Below are 16,186 nucleotides of genomic sequence, written 5' to 3' on the forward strand. Positions count from 1 at the left end.
TGATTCACTTTTCCAGATAAGAAAGTATGAAATTGAATAGACAATGAACACAATAATAAAGAAATAAAGTAAAAGAAAAGGAAAATCTTATTAATGAGAATAACTCTTCTCTTGTATCGCTCAGATCTTGAATTGCCAGATATAAAATGCTATGACCGCGAGAGTAATAAGTAATTTTTCAGACGTGATACAATATTGGGAATAAGGGTTTAAATAGCAATCCCTTCCACTCGTAATTGTCTATCTCATCCAATGCCTACCCATTATGTTCATTAATTGCGTTTACTTTTTATTAAATTATTGACTCGTAACTAATTGCATAATAATAGCAAATCCCCCTTAATCTCGGATTGGCTGATACTTTTCACCTTCGATCTGTATACGGGTGAAATCAAGCTCGTGGTGCATCCTAACTTCCAATAAGATAAGCCAAGCTCGAGACATGGCAATAAGGGACCGAAATCGAGCCAAAGTCCTACCGGACTAGAACCCGGGGGCATGATGCCTGCCTTCAAGAAAATCGAGGCCATGATCCCGGAATTGGTCCTAGCCTCGTATGACTTCGAAGAACATTGTCAGACAATCCAACATAGCCAATAGAAGGCTGAAATATCCGGGAACGGCCAAATATTACGGCGGGGATCTCGGCGCGTATCGATAAGAAGCCGGCAATCGATGAATTAGAAGATATTTTTGTCTTTTATAGAGTTGTACCTAAAATAGGACTCCCCTACTATGTAATGGGGGCCTAATAATTCATTTTGACACATTGTAACACGTACTCAGAAGCAATATATTACTATTTTCTATGTCTTTAAGCTTTTGTTCTTTTTTGACTGACACCGGTCGTGGTTAGCCAGGCTCGAGAGAGATTATTCCATCAAAGTTGAAACTATCCAACTCATGTGGTTTGAATTTGTTTGATCTTTATTTATTCAATAGCAACTTAATTTATCGCTTTGTATCAATTTAATCTGCGTATCCTTAAAATCACTTATAAATTCAATTGTTATGTATTTTTTAGGGTAAATAGTTTGGCGCCCACCGTGGGGCTAAGGATAATAGCGGCGATTTGATACAAATTCTCGTAACACACCCTATTTTACACTTGTTCTTTGGAGTATCTTTGATTCCAGGTTAAGATCGAAACACGGATACGGAATACGGAGTCCAGCCACCATGGCAAAAACAACAATGTAGCACCCGATAACGAGGTGCCCCCAGCCGATCTCGGCGGAGTCCCGGTGGCAGATCCCATCGATGCCAGTTCGCATGTGGCCATCAATACAAATTTGCCTACCGATCCCGAGAACAACGTACGCAGGGAATCCCGACCAATTTCCCAGAATACGCACGACGGTGAAAATGATGGGATCAACTTGCGAGTGATCTTCGAAATGTTATAAGCTCAACAGGCGGCGATAGCCCCACTGCAGAACCATAGCCGAGCACCGAGCAGGGTTGATCCCGAGCCATCCCGAGATGTTACCCGCAAAAATGAACCGATCGCAGAGAAGCCGAATGAAAATGAATCGGGGACTAACCCCGAGATCATAAAAATTCTCAAGGATTTGACAAAACAGATATAATTGGGGGATAAGAAAATCGAAGCCAAGGACAAAAAGGTGGAAACCTACAATTTTAGGGTCGACCAAATCCCTGGAGCACCTCTGATATTGAAGGGCCTAGATTCCAAGAAGTTTGTTCAAAACCCTTTTCCTCCGAGCGCAGTGCCAAAGCCGATCCCGAAAAAGTTTTGCATGCCCGAAATTCCTAAGTACAACGGAACGACCGACCCAAATGAGCATGTGACCTCCTATACATGCGCCATCAAAGGGAACGACTTGGAGGATGACGAGATCGATTCTGTCCTGCTGAAAAGGTTTGGGGAAACTCTATCCAATGGAGCTATGATATGGTATCATAACCTACCTCCTAATTCTACTGACTCATTTGCTATGCTTGAAGATTCATTCGTAAAAGCACACATCAGGGCTATCAAGGTCGAGACCAGGAAGTCAGATCTTTTCAAAGTAAAGCAGAGGGATAATGAGATGCTCATGGAATTCGTGTCCCGGTTCCAAATGGAACGGATGGAGTTGCCTCCAGTCGCAGATGATTGGGCCATTCAAGCCTTCACCCAGGGACTCAATGTTCGAAGCTCGTTGGCTTCACAGCAGTTGAAGCAAAATATGGTGGAGTACCAGGCTGTCACCTGGGCCGATGTGCATAATCGGTATCAATCAAAAATAAGGGTCGAAGATGATCAACTTGGGGTCCCTTCCGGGTCCGTTTATCTCATCAGGTCAGGAGAGACATTGATTGTGAACCAAGGTCGAACAGGGATCGGTATCAGCCATATAATGGAGACCGAAGAGGTAGTGGATCTGTGCGAAACCTCATTAAAAGCAAAATAAGAAGTGATCAAGGTCAAAACAACTGGGGACTCATGAGCAAAAACAGTTTCGACAGGCCCATCAAGCGGAAAGAAGTGCCAAGGCTATCGGAATACAATTTTAACGGCGATGCCGCCGCCATCGTATCCGCCATTGGACGTATCAAAGACACCAAATGGCCTCGACCTCTACAATCTGATCCAGCCAAAAGGGATCCTAACCTAATGTGCAAATATCATGGCACTCACAGTCACAGGACAGAAGATTGCCGACAATTAAGAGAGGAAGTAGCCCGGCTATTCAATAACAGGCATCTCCGAGAGTTCCTGAGTTATCGAGCCAAGAACAACTTTAGGAACAGAGATTTTGGTAAACAAGTTGAACAGGAGGAACCTCAACACCTCATTAACATGATCATCGGAGGGGTCGATGTTCCCCAGGAGCTGATGCTGAAGCACACCAAAGTATCTATCACAAGGGAAAAAAGGACTCGGAATTACGTGCCGGAGGGAACCTTGTCCTTCAACGACGAAGACGCTGAGGGGATCGTGCAGCCCCATAACGATGCACTGGTAATATCAGTACTTATAAATAAATCTCGAGTTAAGTGTGTGTTAATTGATCCAGGTAGCTCGGCCAACATCATCAGATCGAGGGTCGTGGAACATCTCGGCCTGCAAGATCAGATCGTGCCTGCGGTCCGAGTCCTGAACGGATTTAACATGGCATGTGAGACCACTAAAGGGGAGATAACGTTACCGGTGAACACCGCTGGGACCGTTCAAGAAATAAAGTTCTATGTGATCGAAGGGGACATGAGGTACAATGCTCTGTTCAAAAGACCATGGATTCACAGCATGAGGGTGGTACCCTCGACTCTGTACCAAGTATTGAAGTTCCCGATGCCGGGAGGAACTAAAACAATTTAAGGAGAACAACCAGCCGCCAAAGAGATATTCGCAGTCGACGAGGTGGTCTCGATATCAACACTTATGGCACCTAAGGAGCTGGGTCCGGTCAACAAGGGAGAAACCAAACACCAACTAATGACACCGACTCCGCCCCAACCAGAGAAACGGGAGATGGGTGAGGACAACAATTACGGGGTTCCCAGGCCTTTCATAGCTCCCGATGATTCCTATGCTACCAAATCGATGGTCGAGTAGCTGGAGCAAGTCGTAGTGATCAAACGCTTGCCCGATCGAAAGGTATACTTGGGCACGGGGTTGAATCCCGAGCTCAGGAAAAAACTCATTCAATTTCTTATAGCTAACGAAGATTGTTTCTCTTGGTCCCACCTTGATATGATAGGGATCCCGCTAGAAATAACCACTCACAGGCTAAGCTTGGACCCGAAGTTCCACCCAGTCAAGCAGAAGAGGAGACCCCAGTCCGAGGTTAAACATTATTTCATCAAGGGCGAGGTATCTAAACTCCTTAAAGTAGGATCTATCCGGGAGCTAAAATACTCAGACTGGCTAGCAAACGTAGTAGTAGTCCCTAAAAAGGGGAACAAATTAATAATGTGTGTGGATTATAAAGATCTGAATAAGGCGTGTCCCAAGGACTCTTTCCCTTTACCTAACATCGATCGCATGATCGATGCGACGACCGGCCATGAGATCCTCAATTTTCTCGACGCATATTCCGGGTACAATCAAATTTGGATGGACCTGGGTGATCGGGAAAAAACTTCCTTCATCATCAAGTACGGCACCTACTGCTATAACGTGATGCCGTTCGGACTAAAAGATGCTGACGCCACTTACCAACGCCTAGTAAATCGGATGTTCGAAGAACAAATAGGAAAATAAATGGAGGTTTACATTGACGATATGTTGGTTAAGTCCGTGCGAGCAGAGGACCATTTGAAACATTTGCAGGAAACCTTTAGCATATTGAATAAATACAATATGAAGCTGAACCCGAAGAAATGTGCATTCGGGGTCGGGTCCGGTAAATTCCTCGAGTTCATGGTATCCAACCGAGGAATCGAGATCAACCCTGATAAGATCAAGGCCATTGAAGATATCACTGTTGTGGACAACATAAAGGCCGTACAAAGGTTAACCAGATGCATAGCCACCTTGGGACGATTTATTTTGAGGTCATCTGACAAGAGCCACCATTTCTTCTCACTGTTGAAGAAAAAGAATAACTTCTCACGGACCCCGGAGTGCCAACGAGCCTTGGAGGAGCTCAAGCGATATCTATCGAGCCCACCGCTGTTTCACACATCGAAGACAGACAAACAGATGTACCTATACTTGGCAGTATCGGAGATAGCGGTAAGTGGAGTCCTGGTCCGGGAAGAAAAAGGTACGCAATTTCCAATTTACTATGTTAGCAGGACTCTAGGCGAGATCGAAACTAGATACCCTCACCTAGAAAAGTTAGTGCTCGCTTTGCTAAGTGCCTTTAGGAAGCTAAAATCGTACTTCCAATGTCACCCCATATGTGTCGCAACAACTTACCCATTAAGGAATGTAATGCATAAACCCGAGCTCTCGGGACGGTTGGCCAAATGGGTCGTAGAGATCAGTGGGTACGATATCGAATATCGGCCTCGGACTGCCATTAAGTCTCAAATTTTGGCAGACTTTGTGGCTGACTTTACGCCGACCCTAATACCCGAGATCGAAAGAGAGTTGTTGTTAAACTCGGGGACTTCTTCGAGAATGTGGACCCTCTTTACAGACAGCGCTTGGTCTCGGCATTGTATTGAAGCCACCAACATGTAATGTAATCAGACAATCTATCAAGACTGTGTAATTAACTAACAATGAAGACGAGTATGAGGCCATGATTGCAGGTCTCGAACTGGCCAAAAGCTTGGGGGTAGAGGTGATCGAAGCTAAATGCGACTCCCTCCTTGTGGTGAACCAGGTTAATGGGACGTTCGAAGTCAGAGAGGAAATAATGCAAAGATGCTTGGATACACTACAGGTGACGTTACATCGGTTCAAGGAGTGGACTCTACAACATGTGCCTCGGGATCAAAACGGCGAAGCCGATGCCCTTGCTAATTTAGGATCATTGGTCAACGACGATGAGTTCAACTCGGGGGCGGTCGTACAACTCATGAGATTGGTAGTGGAAGAAGGTCACGTCGAGATAAACTTAACAAGCCTAACTTGGGACTGGAGAAAAAAATACATAGAGTATCTGAAGACCGGAAAACTATCTTCAGACCCTAAGGAATCGAGAACTCTGCGTACAAAGGCGGCCCGGTTCAGTCTGTCCGAAGACGGTACACTGTTCCGGAGAACGTTCGATGGCCCACTTGCAATATGTCTAGGACCCAAAGACACCAAGTATGTTCTAAGGGAAATCCACGAAGGCACCTGTGGAAATCATTCGGGTGTCGAATCATTGGTTTGAAAAATAATCAGAGTCGGATACTATTGGATCGACATGGAAAAGGACACGAAGGAGTTCATACGAAAATGCGACGGATGTCAAAGGCATGCTTCGATGATTCATCAGCCCAACGAGCTACTACATTCGGTTTTGTCCCCCTGGCCGTTCATGAAATGGGGAATGGACATCGTCGGCCCCCTCCCATGGGCATCCGGTAAGGCACAATTTATATTGTTTATGACTGAGTATTTTTCTAAATGGGTGGAAGCCCAGGCGTTTGAGAAATTCAGGGAGAAGGAAGTCATTGATTTCATTTGGGACCACATAATATGTTGGTTCAGAATGCCGGCCGAGATCGTATGTGACAATGGGAAGCAGTTTATCGGCAGCAAAGTAAGCAAGTTTCTCGAAGATCATAAGATCAAAAGAATCCTGTCAACACCCCATCACCCTAGTGGGAACGGGAAAGCGGAATCCACGAACAAAACCATACTCCAGAACCTCAGAAAGAGATTGACCGACGCCAAAGGAAAATGGAAAGAAATCTTGCCCGAAGTCCTATGGGCATACCGTACGACCTCGAAGTCCAGTACCAGGGCCACCCCATTCTTGTTAGTTTACAGTGCCAAAGCTCTAATACCGGTCAAAGTCGGAGAACCGAGTCTCAGGTTCCGATATGAAACTGAAGAATCAAACAACGAGACCATGAATACGAGCCTGGAACTGCTAAACTAAAGGCGTAAAGCCCTTATCTGAATGGCCGCCCAAAAACAACGAATCGAGAGGCACTACAATTGGAGAGCTAACCTTCAACACTTTAATTTCGGGGACATAGTGTTGAGGAAGGTCACATTAAACACCCGGAACCCGAACGAAGGAAAGCTGGGGCCGAATTGGGAAGGTCCGTATCAAATTATCGAGATCACCGGAAAAGGACCGTACAAACTCGGAGCAATGAACGATGAACGACTATCGAACAACTGGAACGTAACTCAATTGAAATTGTATTACTGCTAAGGTACGACCCCACTTACTTCTTTTATTTATCTACATCTTGAACTAATGCTTGCAGGTAGTCATCAAAGAACGATACAATTTTTAGACCTGAAAGCACGCGTTGCACTCTTTTTCCCTTAAACCGATTTTGTCTCAAATGGGTTTTCCGGCAAGGTTTTTAATGAGGCAACAGTGGATCATGCTAACTTAGAATCGAAGATCGGTTGTCAACAGTATCCGAGGCCTCTCTATGATCGACCTCGAACACTGGGGGGCATCACCTAGATAACGATTATGGCAAGGAAAGAAATTTTATGCTCGAATAGTCTAGGCTCGATCGATAGGATTTACTGAAAGGTCCAAACGATCGAATGAACCATGCCCGCATGGACTGCTCGGGCCCGGACACAAAATCCTGAACACATGTGTAACTTTGTATATTATGTAGAAAATTGAAAGGAAGTTTCTACCTTGCGGATAAATATTTTTCCTCTTGAAAATATTTTTTTTTCTTTCTTAAATTTGATCCCCTAAGGACATCGAGCCCAAGGGCCACCTCACTCGGGGACTGCCGCCCGAGGCAAATTCGGATAGCCTGGGACAATGAAACCCGGGGGCACAAAGCTTATTTGAAAATGCCCGAACTTTAAAGGCTATGACCACTCCCATTTGGGAACGGTTATCTCAGTTAAGCCCGGATGACTCGGGGTAACAAGCCCACTAGGCAACACCCGAACTAGAAAGGATACAGTCATATTAAAATGGCTCGGAGATGTCCGAGACCCGTAATAAAAAACAAGGCCTTCAAAATTTTTAAATCGGTTAGAAAGGCTACCCTCAGCAAATTATAATCCAAAAAGTTCTAAGTATTTTGGGGAAAGCTCCCGGTCATACCGAGCCCCCACGATTCTTAAACAAAATAATATCGAAGGCGAGACTTCTTCGAACCTTCGAATTTTACCTGATTATTACATGCTAAGGCATTTCGATCTTTGCAAACATAAAGAATAAAGCGAAAGAAAACAAGCTTAAAAACTGTCGAAGGGAAAAAAAAGGCTTTATATATTATATATGAAAAGATCTTTACAAAGGCCAAATGGCCTTTACAAAAAAGTACAAAAGTACAAAAATATGAAAACAAAGAAAAATATACAAGGCACGTAAACGGCCCGGTCTTCACCGGAGCCCGTCTCGTCACTAGGTTCTTCGAAATCCTCTCCGCCCTCGGATCTGTTCGAACCCTCAGAGTCTTCTTCATCCACGGGATACGCCAATTTCTTGGCCTCGGCTTCGAGCCCCTTAGCACTTTCGATCTCAACCGATAAATTGAAACCCCGAGCATGAATTTCCACGAGGGACTCCCTTTGGGACTACCGCTTCGCGTGCTCGATGATACCTTTCAGTCGGTCCTGAGCTACCTCAGCATCGGCCTTATACTGGGCCACCATATTGTCATCATCAGATTTGGTCACTTAAACCACCGACTTGGTCGCTTCGAGCTCCTTGGCAAGAGTCTCTCGATCGGAGACGACCGAGCTTAGTTGAGACTGGAGCTCCTCAATTTTTTGGGCCCGTGCCTCGGCCTTTTCCTTTGTTGCCCGAAGCTGGACCTCTGCCGAGGTCAACTGCGCCTAGACAGTCTCCTTTTTCGAGGCTAGGTGGTCCATCCTGCCTTTCCATTCTTCGGCCTCGACCTTGACTGCATCCATCTCAGCTCGGAGTTGGTCGATCCGATCGATCTTTTGTTGGACCTGCAGGTTCCGACCATTAGTCACCGTGTCTAGCTCATTATCACTAACTTCAAATATTTTTACCTGATCAACCAGGTCTGCGTGTTCCTTTCGAGCCACCTCCAACTCAGCTCGAAGGCTCTTAGCCTCTCCTTCACGCTGCTCGCTGAGGAGTTTGTAAGTATCTCTCTTCTCGGTGAGCCCCCGGACTTCAGCTTCAAGTTGGTTCAGCTCGTCCCGATACCGAAGGAAAGTTTCTTTGTGAAGCATCGAGGCCTACAAATACAAAGGAAAATGTTAGGATTATCTATGAATTAGTCTGAGTACAAAAGAAGAAATTGAAGTCATTTAGAGATATCTGAAGTTACCCGGTTCAATGCCTATTGTGCTTCATTGAACAGGCAGGGCGCGTCTACCTCGTTCATCTTGGCTTGGTCTTCCTCGGTCACCAGGCACCGAAGGTAGCTGGCCACCCCTACGGGGGCGGAGAGAACCCGGGCATCCTCCGAAACGGAGATGATGATGGATCGCTTCCGGTCAGGATCCACACTCGGAGCTGGGAACCAGTTGATCAGTTTTGGGCTCAAGGAAGGCCCGCTTGCTCCCGAAGATGGACTCTTCTTTGGCACCTCTAAATTACCCAATCTGGTGACGTCCTCCATGGCGGAGGAATCCACGCCATCAAAACAGCCGCGAAAGGGGTCATCCGCCCCATGGGCCCCCTCGTTGGGGCGTTCTTTCACTATTTGGGCCTCGTTATACATGGACTTAGTAAACGAGGGGGATTCGGTGATGTCTATCACACCGAGTGCTTCCTTCGGGTCACTGCCCATATCCCGGGAAGCCTCAGCCCCGGCCTCTTCATCTACCTCCTAGCTTGAGGCAGTTCGGCCTTGCCTCTCTCTGGTTCAAAGGCCCTCTGCCCTTCAAGCTGCGACGACACGCGGGCCACCAGAACAAAGGGTTCTTCTTCTTTTTCGGATTCGTCTCTCAGCTGATAGAGCGAATCCGAAGATGGTGCTCGGGCACTGGTGCTTTCTTTTGACTTGCGCACCAGCCTTCTTCTTGTTTTCTTTTTCTCCGAGCTCGGGAAACTCGGAGCCCTTTTCCTTTTCTTCTCTTCGGCCTGTCTCGGAGCAGGGGACTCGGTAGGTAAGTCCTCACCACCGGTTAGAGGCCTCAGCTCGACATCCTTAGATAAGCCTTCAAAAAGAAGTAAAGAGAGTAAGGGCTCAATATTAAAAGAGGAATCCTAATACTACCTACTCGGGAAAGAAGTCTCACCATAGAAACGGGCCTCCCAACGGCCCTTTGAGAGCTTGCGCCATGAGCGCTCGGAATATAGCATCTATGATACAATACTTTCAACCCACTCCTTGAGTCGAGGGACAACAGTCGGGACCCGAGCAACGGCTACACCACCACAAAGCATCGGTAAGAAAAAGAGAAGTGTAAAATTGACATTCGAAAGTAAGTCATACTAACGTGAGGTATTCCATTTCTCGGGGAATGGCCTGCACTAGGATGGGATTAAGTCCGAAGTCCTCACTCGGACAAAATGACCTTGCCAGTCCCGATCTCAGTCCTCATCACTACTTGAGAACGGGGCTTTACTGGCCCGCCGCACGAGCTTTATCAGTCCCCCCTGGAAGATTCGGGGACAATATAAGCGTAGAAGATGGTCGATGGTGAACGAGCACCCATCGATTTTGTTCACAAAGAACCGGAGGAGGATCACAATCCTCCAGAGCGATGGGTGAATCTGGCCTAGGCACACGTTGTACCTTCTGCAGAAATCCAAAATGATCGGATCCACCGGGCCTAATATAAAGGGATAAGTGTAAACACTCAGGTATCCCTCGACATGGGTGGTAATGGCTTCGTCGGGGTCGGGGATCACTATGTCCTTATCGGCCCAGTTGCAATCTTTTCGGACCGTAGGGAGGACTTCTTCAGTGATCGAGCATATGTATCTCGAGACCTCCTCACACCGGCCTTGTACGGAGGAAGGTTTTTCAACCTTGAAGTCAACGTTGACCGAGAATCCCCCGGGGATGAACATTTTCAAAGGGGGTTTAGGTACCGGTTCATCGACAACAGTGCGCGAAACAGTCTCCTCGGCCTTAGTAGCCGGCCGCAAAGTAGAAGGGGTTTCTTTCAGGGGAACGGTTTTGGAAGTCTTTGCCATTTCTTTAAAAAAATAGAGGAAAAATGGAGAAAGAAAGGAAGTTAGAGGATTGTACTTGTTGGCTTGAGATGAAGATGAACAAGAGTTCTTGCAAAGGATCTCGAATAACCGGAGTAAAAATGCTAGAAAGTATCGAAATCTTAAAGGTACGAGGGTAGAAGGTTTGGATGTAAAGTTAAAATGAACAAAGAAAGAGGTATTTATAGTATTTCAGCGGCAGATCGCATCCAGGAATGGCCGACCGGCGACTGACATGCATTTAATGCCATTAAGACGTGACTGACGAGACGTTTCGGTTGTTTTGTCGTTTCTGTCACAGTGTATCGAAGTAAGAATCGGAAGCTCATGTCGTTTCTCATCGTCTACTCTCCGAAAAACGAGGGGACTATTTGTATACGGGTGAAATCGAGCTCGTGGTGCATCCTAGCCTCTGATAAGATAAGCCAAGCTCGAGACATGGCAATAAGGGACCGAAATCGAGCCAAAGTCCCACCAGACTAGAACTCGGGGGCATGACGCCTACCTTCAAGAATATCGAGGCCATGATCCCGAAATTGGTTCTAGCCTCGCGCGACTTCAAAGAACATTGTCAGACAATCCAACATAGCCAACAGAAGGCTGAAATATCCGGAACTGGCCAAATATTACGGTGGGGATCTCGGCGCGTATCGATAAGAAGCCGACAATCAGTGAATCAGAAGATACTTTTACCTTTTATAGAGTTGTACCTAAAATAGGATCCCCCTACTATATAAAGGGGCTTAATAATTTATTTTGACACATTGTAACACGCACTCATAAGCCAGGCTTGAGAGCGATTATTCCATCAAAGTTGAAACTATCCAACTCGTGTGGTTTGAATTTGTTTGATCTTTATTTATTTAGTAACAACTTAATTTATCGCTTTGTATCAAGTTAATTCGCGTATAATTAAAATTACTTATAAATTAAATTGTTATCAATTTTGAGGGTAAACAATACCTATAATTGATTCTTTGTATCGGATTTGGTGTAGTTTCGTTATAGTCAGTTAGGAGACTAATAGCTACGGTGCCATTGTGTTTGGTACCGAGTGTTCTTTATATTCTTTCCACGTCATTCTTGGCTTCCTCTATAACTTATTTGACGTATTGAGGTTCAAAGCTATCTTTCAATTCGTCCAGATCCATTGGATGAGCTCTCAAGACTCATCAAAATCTCTCTCTTTTCAACATTGGTAACAGCTCTTAAGACGAGTCATTTCGTCGGCTGCAGTGACCTCGCCGGTGAAGGAGGCTTTCTTAGTTTTCTTTAATATGTTTTATAAAAATATTAGTTCCATTATTTTTAATATCTCTTAGTCTAAAGGAATAAAATCATATATATGATTTAAAAGATTTTTTAAAATGCCGAGTGAGATAATACAAGGATCAAAACTGGAATTACACTATAACTCAAGGATTAAAATCGCATTCCCTAGAAAATAATTGAACAATAGGCAGTATACATCTGAAAAACTTACATATACATCAAATCAATAAAAATACACGTGTCGGTTACATATATTTTATTATTTAAATATAAATTCTCATCTTAATTTGTTACTCTTTTTATCACAATTTACATGACACATTTTGCATATCAAAAATCAATTTGACTAATTTTTGAAATTAAATTAGATTAGATTAACTCAATATTTTAAAATTTAAATTTAAATTCGGGAAGCAAAAAGTGTCTCATAAATTGGGATAGAGAAAGTAGCGAATTAATGTGATTGAGAATAAGCAGCAACAGCTACTCTATGAGCAAGTTACATACGCCTTCTCACCTTATCTATTCCATGTATTTTAATGGTCAAAGTTGTCTGCCAAATTTTTAGAATCTAGAAACGCGTATGTATAGATTGGATCAAATTTTCTTTGTCTCTGTCCTTGTCTTTGCCTCTAGTCTACCCAGCCATGGATTGCATAAGGAAGATGTTGTCACTCTTGAAGAAATTTAGGAAGGAAGAAGAAGATGTAGAAAATCTGTTCCTACAAAATGGAAGTGCGCTGTTGGAAGAGCTTATTTCTTTTTCTGGTGGAACATATGACATTCCCATCCGTAGTTACAGTGCTCAAGAACTTGTTAAGGCAACAAACAACTTCGCTGGACGTGTCCATGCTAGCACCTACGGTTACATCTGTAGAGGAACTCTGCAAGGGCGCTCTATCTTGGTCAAAATGTTCATAAATTTTCCAGGTAACCAACCACGTGTTGTAAGAGAGTGGGTTCTGAAATTAATTCATAATTTTATCTATGCTTGTTTTTAGCTTACATATATATATGGTTCACAAAGTAGTGGTAGTAGGTACAGTTGTATTGAATTAAAATTTCGGATCCGCCTTTGCAGGTAACCCTGCCTCACATTCCGACTTTGACATTCTTGCTGGAGCTGTACGTGACATTGCAGTCACATCACTAATGAGCGGAAATAGGAATGTTATAAAGATTATAGGTTGCTGTTTGGAATTCACTTATCCAGCACTAGTGTATGAGGATGCCAGATTTGAGATTCTCGCTAATTTCCTTGACCCCAATTGCGATAAATTGTTGAGTTGGAAAAGTAGATTGAAGATTGCCAAAAGCATTGCCAGTGCAATTCTTTATCTACACACTGCATTTCCAACTCCCATTATCTACAGGATCTTGAATCCCCATAACATTATCTTGGACCATCATTGCGTTCCCAAACTGTTTGATTTCTCATTTGTTATTTCTCTTCCTCCTGGAGAGTTGCAAGTGGAAGATGACTTGATTTGGATTCCTGGCTATTTCGATCCAGAGTACCAATCTTCAAGGTTTGTCACTCAAAAGACCGATGTCTATAGTTTTGGTGTGCTTCTACTGGTGCTCTTAAATGGACAGGGTCCTATATGCAGGGCCAATGAAGGTGATCCAGAACACATTGTGAATTATGTAAATGACCATATTCAGAAGGACGATCAATTCAAGCAGATCGTGGACCCTAAAATCTTGAAGGAATCGAGTGTAAATCATCGACAGCTACAAGCTTTCATTAATATCGCTTTAAGATGTGTCCAGGCTAAGGGAGATTATAGACCAGATATGCTCGATATTGCAAGAAAGATCCTGCAATTTGAGTAATGTGTGTACAACTGATTCATAGGCTCTAGAAAGATTTCTTCTTGAATCTATGGTTATGCAGTGTTACCATTTAGAATGTTGTATGTAGTTGACAACATTGCATATTTCTAGAAGTGCAAGAGTCAAATTAATTGTTTTCTTGTTGAAATGCATCATATACTTGTCCCAGAAGACATGCCAAAAATAATCAGTGTCGCAAAAGAGCTCGAGAATCAACTTGCTGTTTGCATCAGTAGGAACAATATCGTAAAAATATGTATTACTTGCCATCACTTTCTAAGAATTGGGGAACCAATATGACTTCGTAATCTGAAGTGAATTCAGAACAGAGAAGCCATTTAATATTAACTACTCCAGTGTAACCCCGCTGCTAGTTTACCATATTAAAGTCAGTACGAGCATTTCTCTGGATGACATCAAAGCATATGACATGAGAAGGAACATCTCTAACTTCTGGAGGCTAACTTTGTCAAATGCAGTCAAATCTCATAGTATAACTTGGTTTTCAGACTCACTGGAGAATGTAGAATTTAAATGTTGTGGGTTCTGAGTTGATAGAGTTATTTTTAAAGTATATATCCAACTCAATTGATACTTATTTCATACATTATATAGAGTCCGACCTCAAAATAGTAGGTTCTCTCGATCTGTCAGCCCATGGTTGAATCCGTCACTGTTCTTGTGTTCAGACTCTTCTGTAGGCAAGGATTTTGACAATCAATGTCTACCTTGACATTATCTAGAAAAACAAAATGGAGTGTTCTGGTAAGAAAAGGTTTATATTATGCAAGGAAAGCAAAACAAGAAGCAGGCAAAAAGAACCCTGCTATCAACAGGGCTCTTGCTAGAGGGTTGATCTATTCCTTTGTTGCATTGTCTTACAACCCGGTCCATATGGCTATGAGCTTTCCGAGTGGCATTTGTATCTATACTCAGTTTTGATGTCACAATTGAAGTTATACCCACTTTGCACAAATATTTGCAAGCCTACCCATCGTAGGATCAACTTCATACTTATCGGGTCTGAAGTTGAAAAACAAAATTAGTTTGAAGTGCAATGCACTTAAGACCAATTAATTCTAAAGTGCAAAAATTGCACTTACAATACATTTAAGGCTAAATAAGTCTGCAGTGCAATAAATATTTTCATGCACTTAAAAGCCAAATTATTTCACCTCTAAACTGATGGAGTTATGATAGTACTTCTGTCTCTTTTTTGTTCGGTTCCAAATTAAAGCTGTAGGGAGAGAGGATGAACGTACAAAGCCTGGAGAAGGTAATTTCGAGTTGACTTCCAAGGCATGAAACCTTAATGACATAAACAAGGCATTTCTGCTGGTTCTTTAAAAATGAAAATGGCGGACCCAAACCAAATGATATTCACAACATATACAAGTTCTCTAAGAATTGGGAAGAACCAATCTCCTCGAATTAGCATTTCAAAATCCTGACAAACAGAAGGGGGTTGTTGGGCTTTTAAGCTTGGTTTAGCTTAATTTTAAGCTTGGTATAGCTTAAAGAGGGTGAATGAGAAAGGAGAGAAAATGAAATATTTGAGTTTCCCTCCTTGTCAAAGGTACATTGTCCATATTGGAGGAAAAAAAAATATTTTTGATGGGTATATATACAATTGCTCTTCTTCTAGCTCTTAAAGAGTTAAGAAGAAGGAAAGTATCGCGATGTCGTAGTCGCTCGGCTTCGGCTTCCTTTCAATTATTTAATTAATTAAATTAATTAACGAAAATTCAATCCGGAATAACCCATGACCCGCAACCGTTTTTCCCGCAATATTTCAACAGAAATATTTCCACCTGTTTCAACAGCTATGGTTGTTTCTGAAAGGTTGCAAACCTTTTCAGAAACAGTGCCAAATGGTCTATAAATATGCCTTGAATCTTAGGATCTTTACTTACTAAATTTTCTAATTATCTTCTTCTTCTTCTGCACAATATTTTTCAGTGTGTTTTGCGACCATTGAGTGATTCGAAATTCACCGGAGTTTTTGGTACCAATACGCCGGTGAGTTAAATCGTTCTATCCTGTGAGGATAATATTCCAACACCTCGGGTACTTAAGGGGAATAATTTTCTTAAGTACACACTGTGCATTCAGTGAGCTCGATTTATTCCAATATTATTTTTTCAGAATTTATTTCGTACAACTGGTTCTACTAACTTTCTCTTTCTGTTTCTATTTCAGAAAGTTTAATGGATTTTATTGTTTATTACAGTAATACATAGTGAATAACAATCTTAAGAAAATTATTTTATTGTATTTTATATTCTGTTTGTGGAGATTAAAACATGTGTGATTTTCTACTCCTTCTGAATTTTACTATTCTGACTTGAAGATATAAAAACTTCATCAGAGTATTGAAATTCAGAAACGAT

General features: G+C 43.0%; 1 protein-coding gene across 2 annotated transcripts; it reads left to right on the forward strand.

Annotated features, from left to right (window-relative positions):
* Nucleotides 1-12,477: 12,477 nt before the first annotated feature.
* Nucleotides 12,478-13,997, forward strand: LOC104086816 (non-functional pseudokinase ZED1). Of its 2 annotated transcripts, XM_009591160.4 has the most exons (3): nt 12,478-12,890; nt 13,042-13,489; nt 13,571-13,997. In XM_009591160.4, exons 1-3 carry the CDS (start codon nt 12,608-12,610, stop codon nt 13,794-13,796), a joined length of 957 nt encoding a protein of 318 aa, XP_009589455.1. In that variant the 5' UTR covers nt 12,478-12,607; the 3' UTR covers nt 13,797-13,997. The 2 variants fall into 2 exon arrangements, with proteins under 2 accessions (XP_009589455.1, XP_009589454.1); XM_009591159.4 differs by having other exon boundaries at nt 12,479-12,890; nt 13,042-13,997.
* Nucleotides 13,998-16,186: the final 2,189 nt, after the last annotated feature.

Source organism: Nicotiana tomentosiformis, chromosome 3 (genome assembly GCF_000390325.3).
Source record: "Nicotiana tomentosiformis chromosome 3, ASM39032v3, whole genome shotgun sequence".
Classification (NCBI taxonomy): Eukaryota; Viridiplantae; Streptophyta; class Magnoliopsida; order Solanales; family Solanaceae; genus Nicotiana; species Nicotiana tomentosiformis.

What these genes read in the sequence shown, in the direction of transcription:
- LOC104086816 (XM_009591159.4), top strand. Translation starts at nt 12,608, where the DNA reads ATGGATTGCATAAGGAAGATGTTGTCACTCTTGAAGAAATTTAGGAAG. An exon ending in AATGTTCATAAATTTTCCAG is followed by an intron (nt 12,891 to 13,041) that starts GTAACCAACCAC and finishes CCGCCTTTGCAG; the next exon opens with GTAACCCTGCCTCACATTCC.